General features: G+C 38.8%; 1 protein-coding gene across 9 annotated transcripts in view; it reads left to right on the forward strand.

The window, feature by feature from the left end:
- The window catches only part of RASSF8 (Ras association domain family member 8), a 137,919-nt gene extending 118,257 nt beyond the window's left edge, over positions 1–19,662 (forward strand). For all 9 annotated transcript variants that reach the window (XM_070371225.1, XM_070371222.1, XM_070371226.1 and 6 more), the window contains 3 exons: positions 11,296–12,185; positions 14,799–14,943; positions 15,558–19,662. In XM_070371225.1, the coding sequence (XP_070227326.1) occupies positions 11,296–12,185; positions 14,799–14,943; positions 15,558–15,679 (1,157 nt within the window). In that variant the 3' untranslated portion in view covers positions 15,680–19,662. The remainder of the gene's footprint in view (positions 1–11,295; positions 12,186–14,798; positions 14,944–15,557) is intronic.
- Positions 19,663–25,287: the final 5,625 nt, after the last annotated feature.

The following is a 25,287-nucleotide window of genomic DNA, read 5'->3' on the forward strand; positions in this document are numbered from 1 at the left end:
TCACCTGAGAGATGATTCAACTGTTGATCCCCGCCTCTGTTGTACCGTGAGATTTTCTCAGCCTCATGTTCAGTATGCTTCTGATGCACACTTAGATATTTATCTCCCTTGTCATGAGAGTTATTGATACTCCAAGTCTAAACACTAAATGAAAATGTTCCTGTATTTTGACCTTATTTCTACTATAAAAAAATAATAGAGGACTTATTAATTAGGAAAATTTCTGCCATAACAAACACCTGGAGAAATCTCTGTGGCTTCACATAGTAAAAGTTTAGTTACACTAATAGCAGCATATGGACTGAGCAAAACTGCAGATGTTTCTAAAAAATTTATAGTGAAGCAACCTATAGAATAGCGTCTTGGGTTTAAGTCCACTTATTTGCCTCATATAGGGGCACTATACATATGATTAGGGATTATTGAGTTTTTCTGGATAGCTAAAATTGCTTTCAGGAAACCATCAAGATATAAAAACATGTACACAGTTGGCAATCAGCAAATATATATAACAGTTAACAGTTTCTGACTCAATGTTGTTAATTCTGATCAATCAAATTAAGTTAGAAAAGAGCTTAAGACAAACCATAATTTGATAAAAGATTCCTTTAAAATATTTATTTGGCTGCATCGGCTCTTGGTTGCTGCAGGCAGGATCTTTCTTTGCAGCACGCAGGCTCCAAGTTCGAGGCTTCAATAGCTGGAATGCATGGGCTTAGTGGCCCTGTAGCATGTGGGCTTCTAGTTCCCTGACCAGGGATCGAACCCATGGCCCCTGCATTGGAAGGCAAACTCCCAACCACTAGACCACCAGAGAAGTCCCTTGATGAAAGATTTTAAATGTTATCTACTAGTATAGATGAAAATCCTTTCTGCTCTGATATTTGACAGGTTATATTTGGGTGGTAGAAGTCGAACACTTTCTGAAATTATAAGACAGTAACTAAAAGTGAAACCACGACATACTTAATTGGCGTGAAGTGATTAAACTGCCCGGCAGGAGTGCACTGTGTTTGGTCACTGTACACCCTGGGCTTTCTGAAACATTCCCAATTATAAATATTCAACCTTGGTTTTCCCATAAACTATCCCAGAAATGCCATTATTTCAGAATTCAAACTGCTTCTTAAAACTGTACATGAAACAGAAAACCTTTGACAACTCATCTGTCTCAAGTTATAGTTGAGAAAATGCATTTGCTTTGATAAAATCACAAACAAAAAATATGAAAAGAAGATACGTCTCCCTCAAGTAGCTTAGAACTTAAAGTACAGCTTACAAAAGATTAGAGAGGAAGAGAAGAGGAAGAAATCAAGGAGACTAAGGGAAAGGTTTTCTGATTCCTACTGCTTTGTTGCCTGGTGCCAGTGGAAGTACTGAAGACTCAGAGTTTTTCTCTGTTCCCACTTCTTGTCCTCATATCTTTTTCATTTGGGGCCAGTGAAAGTGAAAGTCCCTCAGCCATGTCTGACTCTTTGCGATCCCTTGGCCTATACAGTCCATGGGATTCTCCAGGCCAGAATACTGGAGTGGGTAGCCTTTCCCTTCTCCAGGGGATCTTCCCAACCCAGGGACTGAACCCAGGTCTCCTGCATTGCAGGCAGACTCTTTACCAGCTGAGCCACAAGGGAAGCTCTTGTGGGCCAGACAGAGCTAGCATTTAATAGAAACAAGTTGATTGGAGCTGGGGGCCCAAGGTGGCATGGACTGTTCTAAGAAGCCACATTTCTTAGAGTTTGTCCCAACAGAATCAGTTCTCAAACAAACACATTTTATACTGAACTCTAGTTTTACTATTTGTTAATATTTCTCTTCTCTGAAAGTTCCTTCAAAGTGTGGAGGTCCTGCTTGTTCTTATACCATTGCTTTTCCTGAAGCAGGTGCTCGATAAAAGAGTTTCTAGAACAGTGGTGCCCCCTAGACCTTTCTGCAAGGATGGTGATGTTCTGTGCCTGCATGTCCAGTGCGGTAGCCTTGAGCCACATGCAGCTATTACGTACTTGAAGTGTGGCTAGTGTAACTGAGGAATTGAATGTTTAATTAAAGTTTAAATGTGGCTAGTGGCTACTGGCTATTGTAGTAATACGACTAATTGCTATCTAGACTAAAAATGTCAAAACCCAAGCTTTGTGTCCCATCTATTGCCCATCCTCAGATTTCTTCCTTCTTATCTCCACAAATGAGGATGCTTGCTTTTTTTTTTCCAAATAAAAAATTTTAATTGTAATATTAAAGGAAGAGCAAGGGGAAGAAAGAAAAACAGGAAGAAGTAAAGACAAAATGTGCATCAGCAGGCAGGCCCTCCTGCATCCCATCCCACCTTAGACTGCAGGCCGAGCCCCAAAGGCCATCAAGGGGCTCTCTGCAGAACCCTGGACAAGGTCTCACAGACCTGCCTCATGACCTTCACTTCTTCCCTCGCCTTGCAGGTCCTGCCTTCACTGTGGTGGGGCCAAAGGAGCCCAAGGGCCTCCTCAGTTCAGTTTAGTTGCTCATTTGTATCCAACTCTGCAACCCCATGAACTGGAGCACACAAGGCCTCCCTGTCCATCACCAACTCCCAGAGCCTACCCAAATCCATGTCCATTGAGTCGGTGATGCCATCCATCTCATCCTCTGTCGTCCCCTTCTCCTCCTGCCTTCAATCTCTCCCAACATCAGGGACTTTTCAAATGAGTCAGCTCTTCATCAGGTGGCCAAAGTATTGGAGTTTCAGCTTCAACATCAGTCCTTCCAATGAACACCCAGGACTGATCTCCTTTAGGATGGACTGGTTGGATCTCCTTGCTGTCCAAGGGACTCTCAACAGTCTTTTCCAACACCACAGTTCAAAAGCATCAATTCTTCTGTGCTCAGCTTTCTTTATAGTCCAACTCTCACATCCATACATGACTACTGGAAAAACCATAGTCTTGACTAGACAGACCTTTGTTGACAAAGTAATGTCTCTGCTTTTTAATATGCTGTCTAGGTTGGTCATAACTTTCCTTCCAAGGAATAAGCATCTTTTAATTTCATGGCTGCAGTCACCATCTGCAGTAATTTTGGAGCCTCCCAAAATAAAATCTGCCACTGTTTCCACTGTTTCCCCATCTATTTCCCATGAAGTTATCAGACTGGATGCCATGATCTTAGTTTTCTGAATGTTGACTTTAAGCCAGCTTTTTCACTCTCCTCTTTCACTTTCAAGAGGCGCTTTAGTTCTTCTTCACTTTCTGCCATAAGGGTGGTGTCATCTGCATATCTGAGGTGATTGATATTTCTCCTGGCAATCTTGATTCCAGCTTGTGCTTCATCCAGCCCAGCATTTCTCTTGATGTACTCTGCATAGAAGTTAAATAAGCAGGGTGACAATATACAGCCTTGACGTACTCCTTTTCCTATTTGGAACCAGTCGTTCCATGTCCAGTTCTAACTGTTGCTTCCTGATCTGCATACAGGTTTCTCAAGAGGCAAATCAGGTGGTCTGGTATTCCCATCTCTTTCAGAATTTTCCACAGTTTGTTGTGATCCACACAGTCAAAGGCTTTGGCATAGTCAATAAAGCAGAAATAGATGTTTTTCTGGAACTCTCGCTTTTTCAATGATCCAGTGGATGTTGGCAATTTGATCTCTGGTTCCTCTGCCTTTTCTAAAACCAGCTTGAACAAATGGTAGTTCACAGTTCACATATTGCTGAGGTCACAATGACCCCACCCACACCTCAGAGACGAGGGGCTGAGCCCAGAATTGCAGACCAGTAACACTTTAATTGATTAGATCTAAAATCTTTGTATTATCTTTGATTATTTGTATTAATTGTATTGATTACAATTTTTATTAATTGTATTAATAAATTTTGTATTTAATTTGTATTAATTAAATAAATACAAATAAAATTTGTATTAATCTTTGATTCTTTTCCTGCTCTAGTACCTTATAACTAATCCATCAACAAGTCCTGCCCACACTACCTTCAGTGTATATCCAGAATCATGTTGCTCCTCCCCATAGCCACTAACGCTTGATATAAGCCACCATCATGACTCACTCAGATTTTTGCAGTGGCTTTCCAGCTCATTCCCTGTATCATTCTGATCCCCTCCAGCCTATTCTCAACAGATTTATTTAAAGTAATACTTTGAAAATGCACATTATCATCAGTGTTCTGCTCAAAACCCTTTAATAGTCACCAGACTCACTCAGAAAAATTTAAAGTCCATGCACTGGTCTTCAGCACCCTATAAGAATCCCTGCTCTGCCCACAATCTCACTCACTGTTGATTGCTTTCCTCTTAAATATATCAGACATTTCTGCCTTAGTCTTTGTATCTGTTCCTCTCCCTGCTGAGAATACTGTGCACCCAGATATCTTCCAAATTCACTTCCTTGGCTCACTGCTTAAATGTCATCTTTTTAAAAATATTTTTTAATAATTGTATTTACTTATTTATTTTTGGCTAGCACTGGGTCTTTTTCTTTTAACTTTTTATTTTGTATTGGAATATAGCTCAGTTGGTAAAGAATCCACCTGCAATGCAGGAGACCCAGTTCGATCCCTGGGTTGGGAAGATCCCCTAGAGGAGGGAAAGGCTACCCACTCCAGTATTCTGGCCTGCAGAATTCCATGGGATTGCAAAGAGTCGGACACAACTGAGCGACTTTCACTTTCACAGCTGATTAGCAATGTTGTAATAGTTTCAGGTGAACAGCAAAGGGACTCAGCCAAATATATACATGTATCCATTCTCCCCCAAGCTCCCCTCCCATCCAGGCTGCCACATAACATTGAGCAGAGTTCCCTGAGCTATACAGTAAGTAGGTTCTTGTTGGTTATTCATTTTAAATATAACAGTATGTACAATTGTATCATTTCTTTTTAGATTCTATGTATAAGAGTTGTCATAGGATATTTCTCCTTCTCTGACTTACTTCTTTCAGTATGGCAATCTCTAGTATATCCATGTTGCTGCAAGAGGCATTATTTCATTTTAATGGCTGAGTAATATTCCATTATATACACGTACCACATCTTCCTTATCCATTCCTCTGTCAGTGGACATTTAGGTTGCTTCCTTGTCTTGGCTAATGTAAACAGTGCGGCAGTGAACACTGGGGTGCATGTATCCTTTTAGATCATGTTTTTCTCCAGATATATGCCCAGGAGTGGGAGTGCAGGGTCATATGGTAGCTCTCTGTTTAGTTTTTTAAGGAATCTCCATACTGTTCTCCAGAGTGTGAGTACCAATTTACATACCCCCCAACAGGGTGGGAGGGTTCCCTTCTTTCTACAACCTCTCCATCATTTATTATTTGTGGATTTTTTGATGATAGTTATTCTGACTGGTGTGAAGTGATATCTCCTTGTAGTTTTGATTTGCATTTCTCTAATCATTAGCCATATGAAACACCTTTCATGTACCTATCGTATATGTTCTTTGGAGAAATGTCTGTTTAGATCTTCTGCCCGCTTGTTGACTGGGTTGTTTGTTTTGATGCTGTTAAGCATCATGAGCTGTTTGTAACTTTTGGAAATTAATCCCTTCTCGGTCACATCATGTGCAAATATATTCTCCCAATTTGTGGGTTGCTTTTCATTTTGTTTCTGTTTCATTTGCTATGCAAAAGCTTTGAAGTAGGTCTCTTAAATGCCATCTTATCCCGGAGCCCCTCCCTGATTGCCCATCCATGCACACCTGCGCACACATAGCCACACACATGCGCATACTCCCCATCTGCTGTACTCTTATTTTTCTCTGTTGTACCCCGATACATTACCTATAGGCCACAATCCATTATCCACATTTTTGAAACCTAAAAAATTCTGAAACCCGAAAATTTAATCATAGTTAGTTTGTTAGCCATACCTGTATACCTTGAACTCATTTGGGAGTAAAAACTGGTCTGATTTGATATGAAGCTGAGGCTGTTTTTAATCTATATTTATTCAATTTGGCATGAAATTGATATATTTTACTTAAGAATTTTCAATATGTTTGACTGTGGACTTGCAGGATAGCACTCTGCTACCTTTCTGTCATCCAAAAAATTCTTAATTTTTAGCATATCTGACCTTAAAGCTGTTGGTTAACAGACAGTAGACCTACATTCATTCATCCATGTGCTGTGTATTGCCTGCCACTGTTTGCTTATTCCTTATTGCCATAGCTTAAAACCATGTAGTAGACACTCATACATACTTGAGAATAAATGAATGAATTTTTTAAAGGCTCTGTGAACTTGGTTGAAATTGGTGCAGGCTGAACTGTACAGTACAGACTGAACTTGGTGACCACCTAATGTCCTATTCATCCGTAAGGTTATATGATCCTTGAGAAGGTCAAGAAAATAATGTATCACATTTAACTCTTAATTTCATATATAAATGATCAATTCTAGAAAATTATGAATTGGTTGATTTTGTATCTGCTTACAAAGTGGCACTATCTATTGTAGACTGTTTTGAAATTTAGCAAAACACAGGGAAGGTAAAAGAATCGCTCATGACCTTGCTTCCTAGAAGTAAACATTACAAGCAGTGCTTTCTGTGTACCTACAGATGAGCTTTAAAAAAAAGATTTCACTCTCCATAAAGCTTCATAGTTAAAGTCTCACTTTTCACTACTGAATTGGGAATTAAATTTTCCACATCATTTAATCCTCACAACAGTCTTATGAGAAGAGCCCTGTTTGACCCCTGTTTTGGAGGTGATGGAGCAAGGCACAGAGATCTTAAATGACTTGCCCAAGCTCCAGTAGCTGGTAAGGAGCATCCTGGGATCAAACCAGAAGTCTGGTTCAAGAACCCCACTGTTAACTACTGTTATACTGCGTTATTTATATCCTCTATAATCCCAGTGGACAACTGTTAGAAAATATAGTTACCGACTGAATTACATTGAAGCAAAAACTAAAAATCCTTAGTAGTAAAATATATGGCTTTTTTATAACCAAGATCATCTTTTACAGTTTTTATATTTATAGCAATAGTATAGTGTATCAGCCATAATTCTAAGTATCTTCTATATTTTCCACATCCCTAAAAGATTTTAACGAATGGGAACACATGTAATTCACAACATGCATCAGTCAGGATGGGTAAGATTACGCTGCATTAATAAACAATCCCCCAAAACTTAGTGGTTTATATTGATGTGTTAGCTGTTATTTTGGTTAATACTATTTATGTAAAGTAACCAACACAAAGCCTAGCATATAGGGGACATACTCAATGTTAATCATTATGAAATCAATAAATGTTCATTATTTTTAATGGTAGTAAGTTTGTAATAAAACCCTAAGTAAGTCCTAAATTAATATGCAATAATTCTGTGATTATGTGATAGTCTCATCAACACACTGGAAAGATATACTGTGAATGAATAACAATGTGTTGAAAGCACAGCTAGCTGCCAGGTTATACTGTGTCACTGTCATCATAAGAAATACTCTATGGTAAGTTACCTTAATAGCTGCATGCAGGACCTATAGAAAATGACTGACAAATTTGCAGAATACTTGCATATATCACTAGGGAATTTATATAATATATATTATATATATATGTATATAATCCGCCTTCCAGTGCAAGAGACTCAGGTTTGATTCCTGGGTCAGGAAGATCCCTCTGTGAAGCAACCCACTCCAGTTTTCTTGCCTGGGAAATCCCATGGGGGTGCCATTCCCTTCTCCAGAGGGTCTTCCCAACCCAGGGATTGAACCCAGGTCTCCAGCATTGCAGGCAGATTCTGTACCACCTGAGCCACCAGGGAAGAGACCATATGTGAATATGTGTGTGTGTATGTATTTATATATATGATACAATATAAGTTCTGTTACAGAGCAATGTTTATTGTAAGAATTCTAAACCGTTACGGAATGAATTAATTAGGTTCACTAACTAATTTCAAAATGTTTATAACTCAAGGGGCAAAGTATTGTCAGAAAAACTGAGTCAGACAGCATAGATTTTTCACTACAGATATAGAATAAGTCCGATGTTAACTGAAATTACTTATAATATGTCCAGAAACAGGAGGATATGTTAGCATTAAATTCATAAGAAATCAGTACTAGGTCTCTGTCATGTTCTTTTGAAGAACATACATTATTCATATTTGGAGTAAGGAGAATTTGATACTGGAGAAAAAATCAAATGTCAGTTAAAACTAAAATTTCTGCAGAGCATTTATAATCAGGGTGTTTAATTGAATATATTCTCATGGCCTGACACTATTTCTGATAAATGTCTGTTCAGTGTATATTTGTTGAATAAATAATAAGATGTGACACTTTTAAATGATTTTACTTTTTGTCTCTAAGAAATTTCCTAAAATTGTTTCTAAAACAATAGTTGCCACTCTTTTTAAATGGTTGAAATAAGGGCATAATGCTTCTGGATGACTCATATTTGAATATTTGAGTATATATTTGGGTATATATTTCTAAAACTTCATATTACTTCATAGTCATGTATTCCGCTTTAAATTAGGTGAAAAGTCATTTGTTACTCCTTTTAATGATGTCACTCATACAATGAGATTCCCCTAATGCACTAAAATCTCTTTGTGATTTTCCTCATTATATGAAGTTAATGATTCTTGGGATTATACTCAATTGCTTCAACTCTTCTAAAGTGTAGCCAGTATTTTATTTTTCATTACAGATTATAGCATTCAGACCCAGGTAGCCAAAAGCTTTAAACTACAAATGCCACAGATAGATAGATATTCCTTTTTATTTGTCTTAGGCTACATTGAGATAGTATACAAGGTAGAACTAAATGTATCCATTTAATAAACTGCACTAAAAGGAGTTCTGCAGGAAGAATTGGAATCTGTCTAAATGAAGTATTCAGATTCTGTAAGACCTTGCCAAGAATAGGTATTAAAAACAATGATTATGGGATTTAACTCTTACATAAACTATCTAAAACCCAATTTCTATAATAAAATCAAAGTATTAATTCATTTACCTCTTAAAAAGCTTTTTTATGTTGCTTTTTTTTTTTTTTTTTTTTGCGTAATTGCACTAAATATGCATTATTTAAGAGAAAGGAAAAGCTGGCAGTAAAAGTAATATTAAATAATCTACCAAGGCATTCTCATGGAGTAGCAGTACCATTAAGCATTGGAAGAATCAGCTTTATATATAATTATGACTCAGTTACAGGCCTTAAATTTTTTAATTTCGTTCATACAGTGTAATTATTCAGTTTTCTTTTTAAAGACGCTTCATGGCCTGGTAGGATTAGAGAACATTCTACTGGTCTTGTCTAACCCTTCGTATAGACTGGTGAGGACATGGGGTCCAGGTGGCAGGAGAGAGATCCTAAATAAGAGTCGCTGACAGACACCGGAGCCAGGAACACACAGTGCTGTGCGCTTTGAAGCAGTGCATGCATGTGGGGCGAGTGTAACCTTGAAGATTGGTCATGTGGTTTTTCTGTGGGTAATTACAGTCATTTTTAACCTGAAAATCTTAGAACATTTTTATTCCAGAAAGCCAAATCCAGGGTGCAAAGACATTTCAGTCTCCTTGTTTGCCCAGGTATTTCGATAATAGTAACAACTAATGACGCCAGTGATAAAGAATCCGCCTGCCGGTGCAGGAGGCACAGAGACGTGGGTTCGATCCCTGGGTTGGGAAGGTCCCCTGGAGTAGGAAATGCAACCTGCTCCAGTATTCTTGCCTGGAAAATCCCATGGATAGAGGAACCTGGCGGGCTGCAGTCCATGGGGTCGCAAAGAGTTGGACACACACACTGACTGTCAGAACCTGTGAGGTGCTCCTGCCCTCTCCATTGTAGAAGTGAAGGAATGCTGCTCATCCATTCAGTAATTTACCCAAAATTAAAACTCCAGTCTGTTTGCTTTCAAATCTTCCAAGTTTTCAGCTGCATCCAAAATTCAGGTTTCCTTAAAGAAGATCATACACATATACTTAGAGCAATGTCATTTTTCAGCTTTTGAATTGCATATGTGGATGTTCATATGTGACATATCCAGATTTCCATTTATTGGACCAGTAGTTGAGGAAATACTGCTACTGGTCCAGAAGTTCATGAAATTAAAAAAGAAAACACAAAAAATAAATCTGTAGCTGTATATGCCAGTATTATAATTGCTAGATGGCAGGGTGAGGTTTTCTGGTAATAATATTAACTATTAATGGATACTTTTTAAAATTGAGATATCATTAATATATAGGGGCTTCCCCGGTTGCTCAGGGAGACCTGAGTTCGATCCCTGGGTTGGGAACATTCCCCTGGAGAAAGGAATGGCTACCCACTCCAGTAGTCTGGCCTGGAGAATTCCATGGACAGAGGAGCCTGGCAGGCTACAGTTGATGGGCTTGTAAAGAGTCAGACATGACTGTGCAACTTTCACTTTCATTGATATATAACATTAGTTTCAGATGTCTAATGGACATTTTTCACAAATTAATATCCATCTGACCCACACATCTTAAATGGAAATATTTAGGAAGTGTATTCAAACTAGTGACAGAAAGTCTTCTGAATGTTTATCTTCCATAATTACTGTTATATTCAGTATATTTTAGTATAAATATAATTTTATTCTATTTTTGTTCTTTAATAGTATCATTCTGCCTTGTTAATTTTTTTTTAAAGACTCTTTGAAGTTATTATTTATCAAAAGTGAACAGGACTTCTCTTCAGGTCCCACTTTTTATATGAAATTGTTTTGAAGGGTTGTTTGCATTGAGGTGATTTTTTTTTTTATTTGCCACAGGTGTACAGGAAGGTGAGGGCAGAGGAAAGGCCTGTCCAATGCCTGTTAGCTGAGTAGCAGGTGCTCCATTGGCTCCATGTCTCCCTTCAGGAGGAGAAACAGGGGCCCCAAGCTTCCCAAGTCCTGATGTGCAGGGAAATTAGCGGGATTCACCAAGTAGACATTTGCTCGAGTTCTGAAGTCCTTCCTGGTTCCTGGAACCAGGTCCTGGCTTCCAGCAGAACTCTCTAGTGATCTCCTTAGTTTCAACAGGAGGTCTTGCCCCAAACGAGGTCGGGGCAGTCAGATAGGAAGATAGGTTAAGATTCTCATTGAGGTTTAAAGTATAAAGATGATTTTCTAAAGCAAGTCTGAAGGGTATATGCAATTCACATCCCATATTTTATGTGTTACATATCTTAAGGAGTTCAGTATCTTCGAGTGAAGTTTTTAAAGGCATCATAGACTGGAATGTGATACTTACTGAGAAAACACAATTATCCAATAGGTCCTCTGTTTGGAGGCATTATTTTAGCTATTACATATCTCATCTTGAAAATTTATTTTTGTCTTTTTTATCTAGGTCGAACTGGAAGGTACACGCTTATAGAAAAGTGGAGAGATACTGAAAGGCACCTAGCACCTCATGAAAACCCTATCATATCCTTAAACAAGTGGGGGCAGTATGCTAGCGACGTACAGCTGATCTTACGTCGCACAGGGCCATCTCTCAGTGAGCGACCCACGTCGGACAGTGTGGCTCGAGTTCCTGAAAGGACTTTGTACAGGCAGAGTTTGCCCCCCTTAGCTAAACTGAGGCCTCAGATTGACAAAACAATCAAAAGGAGAGAACCTAAAAGGAAATCATTAACATTTACAGGAGGTGCCAAAGGATTAATGGACATTTTTGGAAAAGGTAAAGAAACTGAATTTAAGCAAAAGGTGCTGAATAACTGCAAAACAACCGCAGATGAGTTGAAGAAGCTGATCCGTTTGCAGACGGAGAAGCTCCAATCCATTGAGAAAGAGCTAGAATCAAATGAAATAGAAATACGATTTTGGGAGCAAAAATATAATTCTAACCTTGAAGAGGAGATAGTCCGCCTGGAGCAAAAGATCAAAAGAAATGATGTAGAAATTGAAGAGGAAGAGTTTTGGGAAAATGAATTACAGATTGAACAGGAAAATGAAAAACAGCTGAAAGATCAACTTCAAGAAATAAGACAGAAAATAACAGAATGTGAAAGCAAGTTAAAGGACTATTTGGCTCAAATTCAGACTATGGAAAGTGGTCTTGAAGCAGAAAAATTGCAACGGGAAGTCCAAGAGGCACAAGTAAATGAAGAAGAGGTTAAAGGCAAGATCGGTAAGGTCAGAGGGGAAATTGACATTCAAGGCCAGCAGAGTCTAAGGCTGGAAAATGGTATTAAAGCTGTGGAAAGATCTCTTGGCCAAGCCACCAAACGATTACAGGTAAGAACCTTTTTATAAAAAGAATGGTTTTTTTTTTAATCTGTTTAAAAGAATATCTTTTGGCATCTTCTTTAATGATTATTCATTTTCCCTTACATTTAGAGTTAGAAACCTACCTTGGTTTATAAGTTTCTTAGAATTTCTGTGACTTATGACAATGCTAAGATAGGAGACTAAACCAAAGATGAGAGCTGGAGCCACAGGTCCTTTTCCATGAGAGCAGCTTTCTTAACTGTGGTAGTGGCAGCACTAGGTAATTGGAGACAGGCGATGAGAACCTCAGAGCAGGTGTGGACACTAATGAGGAGGTAGTGAATCTGACCTCCTCCTTTTAACGGTAGGGAAACCAAAGCTAAAGAGATCACCGAGAAGTGGTTCACAAAGGCTGTGTGGCTAGCTGTCTGCGTATGTAATCGCCTCTCCTTTGTTACTAACCACGTCTTCTCTCCTCTCCAGAGGGGCAGGTTCCTCCCTGACTTTTTCCCATCTCTAAAGCACATACAGGAACGTTTATATTTCACACTCAGACCACGATCACTCAGCTTATATTTCTTGGATGCCTATTCTTGGAAAGACAATGTGGTGGTAAATGTTATGGGAGTTGCAAAGAGGTATCAGTGTCTAACAGCTGAAATGAGGAGACACAATTGATTATAAAATGGTTACTTAACATTTTTTTAAAGATTTTTTGGCGGGGGGATGTGGACCATTTTTAAAGTCCTTTTTGAGTTTGTTACAGTATTGCTTCTGTTTTATTTATTTATTTATTTTTAGTGTTTTGGTCAGGAGGCATACCAGGGACAGAAGTCACACTTAACCACTGTGGTGCCAGGGAAGTCCCTGGCTACTTACATTTAAACTGAAGTTAAGTAATATTCAGTAAAGCTGTTTAAAAATATTAAATAAAGTTAAATTTCTGTTTTAGTCATATTTGGCCTCTTTTCAAGTGCTCAGTAGCACATGTGTTCGGGGGCTCATTTTTTGGACAGTGCTGGCTTAGAAGCTCTATAATCATGGATCAGAGAGTGAACCGTGAGGCTTCAGGGCACAATGGTTAGAAATTCAGACTGTGTTTAGTAACAGCATCTCCAAATAGCACCCGTGCACATTGGAGTTTGAGAAGAGATGCTTTAGAGGAGGAACAGTTCCACAAGCAGAGAAAGCTGAGGTTTCAGGAAGAACTGATAGGATTTCCTGTCTCTGCAATTCATTACGGTAAGAGGTAGAACTACCACCAAAATTTGGAAAATCAGGAATTTCTCAGTAATAGAAGGTTGTTAACCTATGATTGGTCAGTATTGTACTGTTCTGTTCAGTTGCTCAGTCGTGTTCGACTTTTTTGCAACCCCATGGGCTGCAGCATACCAGGCTTCCCTGTCCTTCACCATCTCCCGGAGTTTGCTCAAACTCACATCCATTGAGTCTGTGATGCCATACAACATTCTCATCCTCTGTCAGCCCTTTATTTAGACACTTAAGGGTACATTTGGGAATAATATTGCCTTGATATTACATACTAATTTATGAAAATTGTTATTAGTAAACCCCACTTCCTGTGAAAAGTATCTGAGAATCAAATTACTCAGATATCTCCAAGTACCCCCTACACTCAAAGTAGCAAAAAACAACCACTCCTTTCTCTTTTCTCTTCCCTCCTTACTGGTTCTTCAGACTCACCCAGCTTAGATGAGGCCCTGCTGCTTTTCCTTAACAGTGCCCTAAGAGAGAAAGAGAAGAAAGTCCATTTGAATAACAGAATGCCTCTCCTTGCTTTTGGAGCTTTCTGGCCATCCAAGCTTGTTCTTCTTACTTTAGAGCTCTTCAGTTCACAGACCTGCTTGTCAAGGATTTAAAAACCCCATAGTGGAAATCTTGCTTTCCTTGTGCTCTAACATAAATCTCAGTAAAGCATTTCATGAAAACTTAAAAACAGTTTTAAAAAAAACAAGGAGCCCAAATCTCATGAACCAAATGACTATTAATTTTGCTGTATATTATCAAGTAGATGGGCTTCCCTTGTGGCTCAGTCGGTAAAGAATCTGCCTGCAATGTGGAGACCTGGGTTCAATACCTGGGTCAGGAAGATCCCCTGGAGAAGGAAATGGCAACCCATTCCAGTATTCTTGCCTCGAGAATTCCATGGACAGAGGAGCCTGATGGGCTACACACCATGGGGTCACAAAGAGTCAGACACAACTGATTGACTAACACTTATTATGAAGTAGATAATGGGGAAGTACAGTTATGAAGAGCTTAGCAAGATTGCTGTAAACACTGGGATAGATGGAATCCAGTATTTTATTCATGAAAGTCTGTAGACATAGATTTATTTCATCAGGTCCATAGTGTACTCCTAGCAGAGGAAGGCATGACATTTAAAAGCACAAACTGAAGAAGCTGTTGTCTTTTATTTGCCTATTTTTTGGCCCATGCCACAGAGTGAGCTTGACCTCCTCGGCCCAGTATGTCAATATAAACCGGGTTTGTTACAAGCACTCTTGTGAAAGTGAGCATCCCACATTTAAGCCTGTAGCAGGTAGACAGTGACCAGGATGTCTGTAGCTGGCCAATAGTGAATCCTCAAATTTTAGAAAAAATTTAACTTCCGTCTAGGACAAAGAACAAGAATTGGAGCAGTTGACCAAAGAGCTGCGGCAAGTCAACCTCCAGCAGTTTATCCAGCAGACAGGGACGAAAGTCACCGTTCTGCCAGCGGAACCCATTGAAGTGGAGGCCTTGCATGCAGACATAGAAAGGGGTAAGATTTGAGAAACTATTTTTTCAAAACTTGATGTTCACTGTTAACTTTGAATAAACTGCTTACATTTGGTTGCAACATTCTCCTACTACTCAAAGCTGATTCTTGGGTCACTTAAAGAAAATTTTTTCTGGGAAGAATCAATAATATTTATGTTATTTATTTACTTAGATGGGTAGATATCCTGTCATTAATTTTAAACTGTTTCCTTGCAAACTTTTCCTGAAATATGTGTGAGCCATGGTCTATTAAATTGAGTGGTAACTTCTCTCTGTTCCTAAGGCCCCTTCTTCCTCTCCTAGAAGTCTTTGTTATTAATTTGTGCTGGTATTTAAAAGACAGTTCTAAATCTGCCTATGCATATGATATGAGCAACCCAGAAAGAGAGGCACAGTGCTCACCGTTTTCAAAAGATCATGAACTCCTCAGATGACTGGAAACTATTTTATCAACTGAGAGGGTCAAGCAGACTCAGCCTGTCCTCTCACCTAGAACCTATGGGGGTGCAGTCATTACTCTGTATCACTTGGTTCTTGAGAACAGGGAGAGTTCTAATTTCTCATATCCAGGTCACTGGTGCAAACATCAAACGATTTTCTCTGTTTCTTGTTTAGAGGCACCATTCCAGTCCGGGTCTCTGAAGCGGCCTGGCTCCTCTCGGCAGCTCCCCAGTAACCTGCGTATTCTACAGAATCCTATCTCATCTGGTTTTAATCCTGAAGGCATATATGTATAACATTACCTGTCTTCAGGGTGGAGATCCAGTAAAGGTACCAAGGACGGTGAAGATTATTCCTCCTTTGATTTTGTGCCAATGATGAACAGAGGATCTGTTTCACAAGCCACCGTATCTTTTTTCTGTCCTAAGTTGCATACCACTTGGAGCCATACCCTGTGCACTGATGCTAAAGAACAAAGAAACTGTGTTTTCACACATCCACAGTGTTGACGTTTTTGTCCAGCAGCTGTAATGCCAAGCCTTCATTTTTATTTGTAGCATTTTGAGAGCATTAGGAAAGTATTATACAGTGTGCATACATAAATAAAACCGTGACTTAAGAGTGAAGAGAAATATGTGACTGACTTAGTTTATTTATTCCATGTAATCAATTAATGAGTGAATGTTGATGTTTTAATATTTTTTATTAATACTTATCCTGTGACTGAATTACATTATATACCGTGTGATAATGACTTTGTGTGCATGTCGCCAGACTCCACGCATTGCTGATTTACAGCTCCACAAGTGTCATAGGATGCTCTGCCATTGTGAACCCATCCTAGCCACTGCTTAATTAGGTGAGAGAATTCAGGTTTTCTTTTTAATCTGAAGTTTAATCTTTCCTTTACAGTATTTCCAGCATAGGAATGACCGCATACAAAAATGGAAATATTTTCATGAAGTAAATTTTATATATATGTTTAAAATGTTTGCAGTGCTTCAGACACTGTTGAATAAAAATATACTTGTTGAATATCTCTCCAAACAGGCATGGGGTTTCCCATAACATGAGGTGTTTTGTTTCTGCCCTGCCTTTTATTTTAGTCTCATGGATCCTCAGAGTTGCCATAATAGACACATTAGAGATGTCTGAGGATATTTTCAGGAAGGTTGCTTTAAGTGATATATTTTTTAAAATAACCCACTTTGTATGTATGGTCTATTGCTGAAAGCACCCTGGATAAGTTATTGCTTGCACATAATTTACTGTGTACATTATAAACGGTTGCAATTTCTCCAGTCATTTAGACAGAAAGTAGATTGGAGTTAGGTACTTTTTACTAAGGAAATAAAGTTAAATTCAGTGTTCGTTTTCATTAATTTTCAGTTCGACTTTTACAGGACATGAAGCTCCCTTTGTGCATATATTTTCTTATTTATAAAACCAAAAATGAGTCAACACCCTTCCCATGAGTACTGACCTAACTGAGATGCACCAGATTATCTGGATGGATGTGGTCAGATACCTAGCCATTTTTACATTCCCTCTGATCAGAATTTGGTACAATATAATTTAGACTTTATTCTAAAATTTAAAATAGTTTTTAATTCTGAGGAAAACATATTGTCTGTATTATGGACATGCAACAGAATAACAGTGGGTTAGTATATTAATGCCATGGTAACAATAAAAAGATGTAAGTTATACGCTATGCATGAGGGCAACTTTGGATGTTTTAAACATATTTGACTTATTTTTGGTTTAATGAATGCTAAGAATGCTGCTATATTTAGGTTTCCAGTGAAAATTTTTAAGAATGGCTATGACAATATATAGAAGCTTCTGAACTGAAAGTAATAATGCATAGTTGCCTTTTCTAGTCCAGCTAAATGGCAGACCTCAACTAAAGATATTTTCTTTGGGTTCTTAGAATTATCAAGTTGACCTTGCCATTATACTGTTTTTCAAAAAAACTTGATAAATCAATGATTCTTACCTAATAACCACAACCTATACACATTTGCTCTCAGTTTGTAATAGTTATTTCATATCTATATATATTTAAAAATTAGAATTAAAAAATCAAAATAATTTGTAGATTTTCTGATAATAATGGTTTATGTATGCCCAATATATGCCTTATTTTTAAAAGGTTCCATTCTATACTGGGTCATTTTGTTATTGTTGTTCAGAGAATTGAGATCTTATTCACAAAGAAAAACAATTTTTATAAATTGATTACATTCTATTTAAATCAAAACGTTAAACTGAAGACATATTAGACTTTGCAATTTTTCATTGCAAAGATGCCTGGGCATACCATGAAAAACACAAAGTCAGGATCCAACTCAATTGTTGTCAATTATTATCAGCATTAACCTAATAACTTTAAAGAAAGGCTGGCCGGATCCTGACAGTTCATCTGAATTTTCAAGCTGCCAAATAATCTTCACAGACCTAATTACAGATAGAAATACTATTTCCTAGATAAGAAGATTATATAAATGTGAATTTGATTAATACAATGAGCAACTGTACTTTTTAATCAGTTATATAACTTCTGGAAGTACATCTCTAAGAAATCTTTTCTAAGCCTTTTTTTAAAATAGAGGAAAGAAAACTCATCTCCCTAGAACATCTTAAAAATATCTTAGTCTATTTCTGATCATTTTTATCTATTGTAAATATAATGAGTTAGATTAGGTACCACATCTTTGGATATATTTCAGAGAGGGGAAGTGGGCACTGGTATGCAAAAATGCTAAATAGAAAATTTTGCATCTGGGGGAATATTCAGTTTCTGAATACTAAATTAGATTATAAGTTTTTTTAATTATTATTACACTGAAAGTTGTTTTATTGTGATTTTCTACAGGTATTAAGTACATTAGAAGATTTTTTTTCCTTACCAAGGGATAATTTAAAATACTATTAGTATATTTGACCCTTTGGAGTGTTTGTCATCCTCAGAGAATGATCTGTAGTGGGTTGCCTCAGTCCTTTTTTTTTCTGATGAAATATTTTGGTTAGCTTTTTTTTTTCCCCTGATGCATGGGGAATTTATATGTGAGATTTCGGTTGGTGTTAATAGGAGTTACCCAATTAATTAATTCCCTCAGCCATCACTGAGCTAGTCATCAATTTCTGTAGTTCAGATTAACTGTAGATGAGAGCTAAAACAAGACTAAGATAGTAAAAACACAGAACTTACAGTGTGAAATGTGAATATTAACAATGTGTAAGAAGAACAAAAAAGCACTCGCTTCCAGAACATAAATACGTGTTGTACCTGCACTAAAAGAATATTTTCTTTGTGAATAAGAGCAAAGTGGCCTTTCAAGAAAAGAAACGTCATTTAAATCCACTTCTGTGAACACCTTTCCAAGTTAGAACTATATTAACAGATTGAGGAAGTAACATGGAAAAGGAAAAAAAAACTCTTGACTTCAGGTGTGCAAAGGGCATGAGCAGATGGACGGTTCCCTGTGTACATTGCCTTGGAAAAATTGGGCCTTAATTTATATGTAAATAACAGTGCTGTGCTCGCATCCCTCTTCTACCTAAAGTTGTCTTTATTAGTCCATATGGTATTAAAATTTAGCTCGTTAAGTCTTACTTTTATATTATGTCAGTTTTTTTTTAAGTTGCATGTTTATGCTGTTTGCTGCAGTGTTTTTCAGTTTGGGTTGAAGGCCATCAGCTGTATGGAGAAGACAAAACAATCACTATTGATTCAGTATTGCTGCTTTACGTTTCCAGAATAAGCTTTCGATGCCAGGACAGTGACTGCTTGAAAGCTGCAGGAGCTCTATTCCAATGCATTTTATATATTTTTAGAAACCAAATAAATGCAGATAACTATTTAGTATACTAATTATATTAAACCAGCAGAAATATAAAGGCAATAAAGTATATACATATATATATGGGGGGAGGGGAAAGGTTAAAAAAATAGGTTTACAGCCAGACGCAGTGATAAGCCCTAAATGTATTTCTCAATCTGTCTTTCTTTATTGACCCGAAGAGGATTTGAGTTGCTGCAGCTTTAAACAGAAAATTGCCATGTTCACCTACTATGAACCCATAAGTATGCTTTTAGTACTGCTTTGCTTATGTACAAGTAAAATACCTGTAATCTGTATTATATGTAATTATTTCTTTTCTTTTGACTGTCATTTCAAAATGTATATTTTCTGATAATTATCATGAGCTGTAAAACAAAGGATCAATATCTGATATTCTCCCAAATAATAAATTTTCAGGATTCACTGGGGCATTACAATTGCTGGCTTGTTTCTTTAATATTTTAAAATATAATTTTATTTAAAAAAAAAAAAAATGCCCAAGAGAAAAGGTCTGCCTAGCAGTGACACAGAGTTACATTTTTCTAAAAGTAATGTTAATTATTATAGGTAAGGCATTACCTCTTGCTGCCAAGACAGCTGCTTCATCTAAGTGAAACTGAATTAAACTAATATGCCTCGCTTTTATTTCAAAAGTAAAAGAAAAATTATGTATTACTGTAGCTCTGTATTCCCAAATCTCTTTAAAACCACCAGTGAAAGGAAGAGAAAGAACAATTCAGGACTTCCCACCTGGCATGATGGGCACAGTAGGAGGTGTGTTCCACCATCCCGGAACTTTACGTAACTCATAAGTAGTTCACAGGGCCCTTGAATTTAGTCCTTCCAGATACTGAGGTACTTTCCTGTATCCCATGATAAAACTGCGTAATCAGTTATACAGTAACCAGCTTCTACACTTTAACCACCTTATTTTTTTGACTGCGCTGCTTGACATGGGGGATCTTAGGTTACCTGTGCATCCTACTCAGTCGTGTCTGATCTGTGCATGCGTGTGTGTGCTGTCTCGTCCGACTCCTGGTTTAGCAAAGAGCCTTAACCACTGGACTGCCAGGAAAGTCCCTAATCGCTTATTAATGTGAAAGTAACATCTGTGTGTGTGTGCTCGCTCGTGTTCAACTCTTTGTGGCCCCATGGACTGTAGGGCTCCTCCGTCCATGGGATTCTCCAGGCAAGAATACTGGAGTGGGTTGCCATTTCCTCCTCCAGGAGATCTTCCTGACCCAGGGATTCAACCTGCATCTGTTGCATCTCCTGCATTGGCAGGCAGATTCCTACTAGGGCCACCTAGGAAGTAATATGGAAGTATATAAATGATCTTTATATTTTTTATAAGTAGAAGTTAGATCTTGATCATGAAACTATACATATGAATAATAGTATATTATAAAAGCAAAGAGAAATGAGGAGTAGTAATTCAAAGTGTAAATTATTCTATGTCTTAAGTTTGGAGGGCTTTTAGAATTTTAATTTCCGTCCTGTCTTCCTTACCTGCTGTCCACTCCACGTGTTTGTGCTGCCTCCCTAAGGAAGGACCAGCAGAGTTCAATAAAACAGACATGAACGTGCTGGGCACATGCATGCTTTCTACAGACATTCAGAGAGCCTCTGCTGTTGGCCAGACACTGGACTGAAGTTAATATGATCTGTTTTGCACCTCAAGGAGGTTTATAGTCTAATGACCATCACTAAAGGAGGGCTTCACCCCAACCCAGGTTGTTGGAAAGCCCCAGAGGGGATGATGTAAACTGGAGAGGGCCACCCACACAGAATGATGAAAAGGCTGGAAAGGCTAAGAGAGGAGATAGGAATCCATCCTGAAGGGCCTGGGTTGCCCTGGAAGTTTAGACTTTATCCTTAGGGCCACGAAGGAGTCTTAAGCATGGAAATGAAGTGATCGGATTAGCATATTAGAGAGATCTTTCTGACTGGCATCATGGAGAACTGCCAGAAGGGTCAAGACTCTTGGCAAGAAGGACCATTTACAAGCTCTGCAGGTGTCCGGGATACTGAACTAAGAAGGCTGTTAGGGTGTAGTCAGTAACAAGTTTTATTGAGCACCTACTATGCATCAAGAGAAGAGAAACAAACAGATGATGAACATCTGAAGTAGTAGCAAAGGATATGATGTTTAAATGGTGGAGAAGGGAAAAAGGAATCCAAGAAACCCCAGGTGTTTGACAGCGGTTTGCATCCTTAAATGAAAGGGTGGAAATGGTATTGTGGGTCTCAATGATGAGTAGTCCAAGTACTCTGTTCTGTTTGCTGAAGGGAAAAGCTGGGGACAGGAGGCAGGGAAGGGAGAGAATAAAGACACAGAGAATATACATTTGAGAGATGGGCCTTCAGGGAGCCCCTCCCAGTACACATCCCCTGCAGCCTTTCCTGTGACAATGATGAGGTTTGGGGGAAAGCTCCTTGCAGCACCTAATTTAACCACCCCAGTCTCTTCCTCTGGAATGGTGAAGGCCTGTTTTCCCACATTTATACTTCACTTTCTGTTCTACATTCACCACTTTGATTCATCTGCTATGAGAACATGCCCAAGATGATGGAAAGGTCTGACTGGTCTAGAATGAAAAGAAGTGAAGATGGACAATACAAACTCACCTCTGTTTATGCCAAGTCAATATTTACAAGTTTCTTGGAACTGCTGGTGAAAAATAAGTGAATTGGGATTTTATTGTTGTGTAGTCGCCATGTCCAGCTCTTGGCAACCCCAGGGATTGCAGCACACCAGCCTTCCCTGTCCCTTCACCATTTCCTGGAGTTTGCTCAAACTCCTGTCCATTGAATCAGTGATGCCATCCAACCATCTCATCCTCTGTCTCCCTCTTCTGCCTTCAGTCTTTCCCAGCATCAGGGTGTTTCCCAATCAATCAGTTCTTTGCATCAGGTGGCCAAAGTATTGGAGCTTCCGCATCAGTCCTTCCAGACTATTCAGGGTTGATCTCCTTTAGGATTGACTGGTTTGGTCTCTGCTGTCCAAGGGACAGTCAAGAGTCTTCTCCAGCACCACAGTTCAAAAGCATCAATTCTTTGGTGCTCTGCCCTCCTTATGGTCCAGCTCTAACATCCGTACATGGCTACTGGAAAGACCATACATAGCCTTGACTAGACAGACGTTTGTCGGGAAAGTGATGTCTGCTTTTTAACACACTGTCTAGGTTTGTCATAGCTTCCTGCCAAGAAGCAATCGTCTTCTGATTTCATGGCTGCAGTCAGCATCCACACTGATTTTAGAACCCAAGGAGAGGAAATCTGTCACTGCTTCCACCTTTTCCCTTTTATTTGCCATGAAATGATGGGACCAGATGCCATGATCTTAATTCTTTTAATGTTGAGTTTTAAGCTGGCTTAAACTTCACCCCTTCACTCTCCCTCACCCTCATCAAGAGGCTCTTTAGTTCCTCTTTGCTTTCTGCCATTAGAGTGGCATCATCTGCATATCTGAGTTTGTTGAAATTTCTCCAGGAAATCTTGATTCTGGTTTGTAGTTCATCCAGCCCAGCATTTTGCATAATGTACTCTGTGTATAAGTTAAATATACAGGTAGACTGACAATGAACAGCCTTATCATATTCCTTTCTCAATCCTGAACCAGTCAGTTGTTCAATACAGGGTTCTAATTGTTGCTTCTTGACCCACATACAAGTTTCTCAGGAGACAGGTAAGATGGTCTGGTATTCCCACCTCTTTAAGAGATTTCCACAGTTTGCTTTGATTCACACAGTCAAAGGCTTTAGCATAGTCGATGAAACAGAGGTAGATGTTTTACTGGAATTCTCTTGCTTTCTCTATGATCCAGTGGATGTTGGCAATTTGATCTATGGTTCCTCTGCCTTTTCTAAATCCAGCTTGAACGCCTGGAAGTTCTTGATTCACATAATGCTGAAGCCTAGCTTGGAGGATTTTGAATATAACCTTATTATAAGAGATCTCTAGACTAACCTTACATGGGAGATAAGTGCAATTGTCTGGTGTTTCAAGCATTCTTTAATACTACCCTTCCTGGGAATTGGGATGAGGACTGACCTTTTCAATCCTGTGGCCACTGCTGGGTTTTCCAAATTTGCTGACATATTGAGTGCAACGCTTTAATATCATCATCTTTTAGGGTTTGAAATAGCTCTGCTGGAATTACATCACCTCCACTAGCTTTATTGACAGGAATGCTTCCTAATGCCCCCTTGACTTCACACTCCCAAATGTCTGGCTCTGAGTGAGAGACTACAGCACCATGGTTATCTGTCATTAAGATCTTTTTTGTACTAGTTCTTCTGTGTATTCTTGCCATCTCTTCTTGATCTCTTATATTAGGTCTTTACCATCTCTGTTTTTTATTGTGCCCGTCTTTAGATGAAATGTTCCTTTGATATTTCCAATTTCCTTGAAGAGATCTCTCGTCTTACCCTTTCTGTTGTTTTCCTTGGAATTCCTAGTAATAAATGCTGCTTTTAAATAAGAAAGCAAATCATAGACACTTTAAGCAAAGAACACAATGAGCTACATGCTGTACAGCCACAAACAGCACACAGGAGGCTGGGCAGAGCAGGGGTGAGTAGTATATACGAGGAATGCCCCACTCCGCCCAGAGGAGCACTCACAGCACTGCCTGACTGCTTCCATACTATCCCCACCAAACACAGCTTGCATCAGAACCCCCAAGGACTAGACCCACCCAGGCCACCTCAACAGGTTTAAAAGGTCTCCTTTTTATTGAGCCTAAATAGATTTCCTTGCTGTTTCCAACTTTCCCTAAAACCCAGACAGAAAAAACAATTTTTCACCAATGTGACAGCACTTCAGATACTTGAGGGCTTTGCAGGAGTGGTAGAGAATCCACCTGCCAACCCACCATCACCTGCAGGAGATATGGGTCTGATTCTCGGGTCAGAAAGATCCCGAGAGAAAGAAATGTCAACTCACTCCAGTATCTTTGTGCTATGGACAGAGGAGCCTGGCAGGCTACAGGTCATAGGTTTGCAAAGAGTCAGACATGACTGAGCAACTGAGCACACACACATCTTTGAAGGCATCTCTTATGCCCTCAAGTGTTCTCTTTCCCAAAGTTTAAATAGTATATTTTCCAGTCTCCACACTTGAATGTACCAAAGAGGACTGAGCATAAAACTCCAACGTCTGTGATCTGACCAGGTCAACATGGAGGAACTTGACTCATTGTTATGCAGCCTAAAACTCAACTGGGTGGGTGGTTAGGTTTTGATGAACCTTGTCTCATTATTGAATCATGGAGCTGAAAGTTGGCTAAAATCCTGGTTTTTGGTTTTTTGGTTTTTTACATTTTCTGCTGCTAGCCAAGTCTTTCCTGATTTGTATGTGTGTGGAATTGAATCTGGGGAAGCATGTGCAGAATCTTAATTTATCAGAATACTTATCATCCCTAAACACTCTGAAAGTAATAAATTCCAGAAGGAATATGTGGACTTTAGTCAAATTCATAACAAGGTTACTTTTTTGAAGGGCAGAGCGCTGCTGGAGCACATCAGAGGTGGGCAGAAAGCAGGAACAAGCTCCATCAAAGAGAGCGCACAGGCTCTAGAAGATCTAGTAGTCTTTCATCAGTCATGTTTGTTTGTTTGTTTGTTTTAATTTATTTATTTTTATTTGAAGGCTAATTGTTTTACAGTATTGCATTTGTTTCTGCCATACATCAACGTGAATTAGCCATAGGTAATATGGACATATTACATAGACAAACGTCCCCTCCCTCTTGAACCTCCTTTCCACTTCCCACCGCATCCCACCCCTCTAGCTTGTCACAGAGCACCAGTTGTACTTCCCTGAGTCATACAGCAATCCCACTGGCCATCTATTTTACATATGGTAGTGTATATTTTACATAGGGTAGTGTACATGTTTCCATGCCACTGTCTCCATCTGTCCCACCCTCTCCTTCCTCCCCCTCCACACCCTCCATACATCTCTCCTTTATGGTCTGTATCTCCACTGCTGCCTTAAATAGGTTCTTCAGTACCGTCTTTCTAGATTCCATACGTCAGTTCAGTCGCTCAGTC

Source organism: Bos mutus, chromosome 5 (genome assembly GCF_027580195.1).
Source record: "Bos mutus isolate GX-2022 chromosome 5, NWIPB_WYAK_1.1, whole genome shotgun sequence".
NCBI classification, from domain to species: domain Eukaryota; kingdom Metazoa; phylum Chordata; class Mammalia; order Artiodactyla; family Bovidae; genus Bos; species Bos mutus.